Source organism: Daucus carota, chromosome 7, assembly GCF_001625215.2.
Source record: "Daucus carota subsp. sativus chromosome 7, DH1 v3.0, whole genome shotgun sequence".
Lineage (NCBI taxonomy): Eukaryota > Viridiplantae > Streptophyta > Magnoliopsida > Apiales > Apiaceae > Daucus > Daucus carota.
Genome location: NC_030387.2, coordinates 24,611,165 through 24,614,457, shown reverse-complemented (window position 1 = coordinate 24,614,457; position 3,293 = coordinate 24,611,165). Strand labels below are relative to the sequence as shown.

At 36.7% G+C, this 3,293-nt stretch overlaps 1 protein-coding gene across 1 annotated transcript; it reads right to left on the bottom strand.

Annotated features, from left to right (window-relative positions):
• Positions 1-1,327: 1,327 nt before the first annotated feature.
• LOC108195224 (uncharacterized) lies at positions 1,328-2,934 on the bottom strand. The gene is made up of 4 exons (XM_064080802.1): positions 2,537-2,934; positions 2,137-2,420; positions 1,857-1,991; positions 1,328-1,642 (listed from the first exon to the last, which is right to left on the bottom strand). The coding sequence occupies exons 1-3, from the start codon at positions 2,799-2,801 to the stop codon at positions 1,926-1,928; spliced, it is 615 nt and encodes a 204-aa protein (XP_063936872.1). The 5' UTR covers positions 2,802-2,934; the 3' UTR covers positions 1,328-1,642; positions 1,857-1,925.
• Positions 2,935-3,293: the final 359 nt, after the last annotated feature.

Genomic DNA, 3,293 nt, shown 5'->3' with positions numbered 1-3,293 from the left:
CTCTATTATTATTTTTTTGATGAATATGGCTTATAGCCTTACAAATGAGTATCTATTTTACGAAACTCTCTCGGGGTGAGTCAGGGTGGAGTGAGTCAGGGTCGAACACAGAACCTAGGACAGTAGGACGACAGATGATAAGCTCTTAACCACTGAGCTATCCAACCGTGCTCTGTCTGCTCTATTATTAGAAACATATGAGACAGCACAAAGTGGTTTGCTGATATAGTGTCCATATAATCTACAACTAATCTAGGGTGTTAGAATTGATGTGTTCCTGAAACATGTGCAATGCTGATTCAGTTAAGCCAATGGTCCTCAAGCAACTCCCATAAATCATGTAAATGAGGACCTCTGACCTGTCCATGTACTTATTCCCTTATCTGCAGAGCCTTATGATGCCAGAGTGCTTCTTTATCCTGTATTAGGCAAGCAAATGTTATCTGTAAATGAGTTGGTTTCTTCCATTACCTGCTTTTTTATTTATTCTTTAACTTTGTTTACAGGGAATGATGGATGACCAATTGCTTGCCACTTGGTGCCAGCCAAACAGATATTTCTTGGGAGAGGCCTAATCTTTTTGTCTCAAGTATGTCGTCTTATATAATCCAGATTTTTTCTTTATTCAGGAGCTTTAGATATCTTTATATTCACAAAATTCCAAGGGTGGCTTGGTTGATGTTTTAGTAAAATCCATCATTGCCGGATAAGAAAGATGTGAATATGAAAGACTTGAACCAACTATCCTTGGAAACATAGTTATTCTGGTAATATGAAAGATAGTCCACATGTAAAAAGCATATGAAAAATGTGGGTTGGATTAAAATCCAGCTTACTAGGAGGATCGTTTTTAGCAAAGTATATTCTCTATTTTGAAATATAATTCGTTTGATTTTTTGACACACATTTCTAAGTGTTTTGACCGCATAGTTAAAATGGTTGTTTTTGTTTTTTTCGAATCATTGTATTAATTATACCGTTTTATTCAAAAAATTAAAATAATAATTTTAACTATGCAGTTAAAGAAATTAAAAATATGTGGCAAACAGTCCATATATTTCAAAACCGAAGGAGCGATAACTTCTGTTTACCGCATTTTGTGTACAGAGTTGCCGAGAGGGGAAGGGTCCAGCCTTTATGCTTTTTCATGATTCTATAGCTTCAAAGTCACAAGACCGTATAATCACATTCAAAATCAAACATATGAATAACTCATATAAGTTTACAAGATGTTGTGCTGTGCTCAGATTAGCAGAATATGTTATATCTTGAAGATGCTCAAGTTGAGCCTGGAACTTGATCTAGAAGCAAATGAATTCTGCTGTGATTGCAATGAAAACCACAATGTGCCAATATTGGAATAAAGATACATAGAAAACTTATATTTCTAGACAAAAAATTTCACCATATACATCAAAACTAAAAGAAGAAAATCTGTACAGCTGGAAGACAGATCAATAGATACTAGTCCTCCCAATGCCAATGGCTCTGTTTCTTTTACTCATGTACAAATTGCTTGTCACTAGTATATGCATTTACATATAGCTACTCTATCAGTCTAATTCTTCCGTGGACTTGTATCTACAAGTGATTCTGCTTCTTCTCCACTCACACGCTGCAGATCGTCTTCCCTGGATGGAATCTGTAAAGGCGCAGGCATTAAAAAAGGCTAAGTTAGCTTCAGGATTTGATCAAACTAATGAATAAAAACGTAAGATAGCCTTCCCTGGACTGTTTCAGGTCATTTCATCTAAAGTTTGTGTCAATTAAATGCAGTAGTAACTAGTAAGTGTTGAATGCTGTAGAACCTGAAGATGAAATAGATGATTAAGAATAGTACTGAGATAATTATATACCTGCAGCTTGGTGGGCGAAATAAAAGATGAAGCTGATAGTGTCACGGTGATGTTCATCGTGTCATGATCTCACTTGACTCGTTCCTCCTGCAGAATCTTCTGATACCTCGGATACCCTTTTTTGCACAAGGAAACCTGCAGACACGAAAAAAAACATTCTAAGACTTGTTCAACCTCTATTTGTTTATGCTCTTCGGCCTCTATGATTCTTGGATACCAAAATATCTATGGCGACGAATGATAATGTGACATTCAAGCGGAATGCATTAAAGAGACTTACCGCTTCAATGTCAATCTTGTAAACAAGAAGCTTCCTTGTTTCTCTGCAACTAATTCTATACGCTACAACAATATGTCCGATTGCAAGTATCCAGGAGCAAAGAAATAAAGCAATCTCCATCGCTCCAACATAATCGCCTTGTTCATATATATTGTAACTCAAATCGTCAAACACGTACGAGGCCTTTAGCGACACAAAAACAAGCGACGAAACAGAGCAAATTGTGACTACTGCCAGATAAGGCCCTCTTGATAGTCTCGGTCCGTCGCATAAGCTATAAACACCTACAAAAACACACTTGATCGTCAGTACATTAAGCAACACTAATAAAGAAATGAATTAAGTTAAAATTTCAACATTGGTCGAGAGTTCGAGTTTCAGTAAAAACAGACGCACTTACATAGTATGACAGCTGATCGAATGATCGAAATAAGTGGAATATCGATCAAAGAGTTGCGAAAATCGTATTCAGCGAGAAGGGAATAAAGGGTAGGCAACGAAAAAGGAGCAGGAGAAGCGGAGAGAAAAGCCAAGGAGGGAATGAGAGTGTCGGCAATGACTAGAAGAACAGGGGCGGAGAATAAGAGGAAAGAAAACAACATGTAAATGAAGAAGAAAAATGTTTTAATTCCTCTGAGTAGTATAATCTTGGATTTTTCATCCATTTGGGAGAGAGGAATGGAAGGAGATAAAAACAAGTGGGGAAGGATTAATAAGTGAGAGAGACAGAGAAGTGGAGAGAGAGGGGAAAGTTCGTGGGAGAGAGAGAGAGAGAAGGTGGTGGAAGAACGGAAGAGATATAGAACGAGGTTTTGACTGGACTCGCGAAAGTAACATCAACTGACGTTGTTGCTGACACCAGGTAGCTATTTCCACATGCTTTTTATAGCTATTCTAGAAAAAAAAAATTATCTAACATTCAGGGCCGTTTGACTGGGTTTAAAAAAAGTGATTTATTTCTTAAAATAAAGAAGTAGATTATAAATGAAAAGTTGGTTTGGACTTATAAGTTATCAATAGTATTTGGATATATATTGATTATAAGTGATTGAAGAAGCTAAATCTCCACAATAAGCTAGGTTTCCTAACTTCTTTTTTGGGGCTTTTAAACTTTAATATAAGTGCTTCTCATAATCGGCCAAACACCTCGATTTAAG

Bases quoted from the DNA above. Each gene is read 5' to 3' on its own strand.
- LOC108195224 (XM_064080802.1), bottom strand. From the start codon at position 2,801: ATGGATGAAAAATCCAAGATTATACTACTCAGAGGAATTAAAACATTT. The intron at 2,421-2,536 runs GTAAGTGCGTCT...GTGTTTTTGTAG, and splicing joins TCGATCAGCTGTCATACTAT to GTGTTTATAGCTTATGCGAC. The intron at 1,992-2,136 runs GTAAGTCTCTTT...TCGTGTCTGCAG, and splicing joins ACAAGATTGACATTGAAGCG to GTTTCCTTGTGCAAAAAAGG.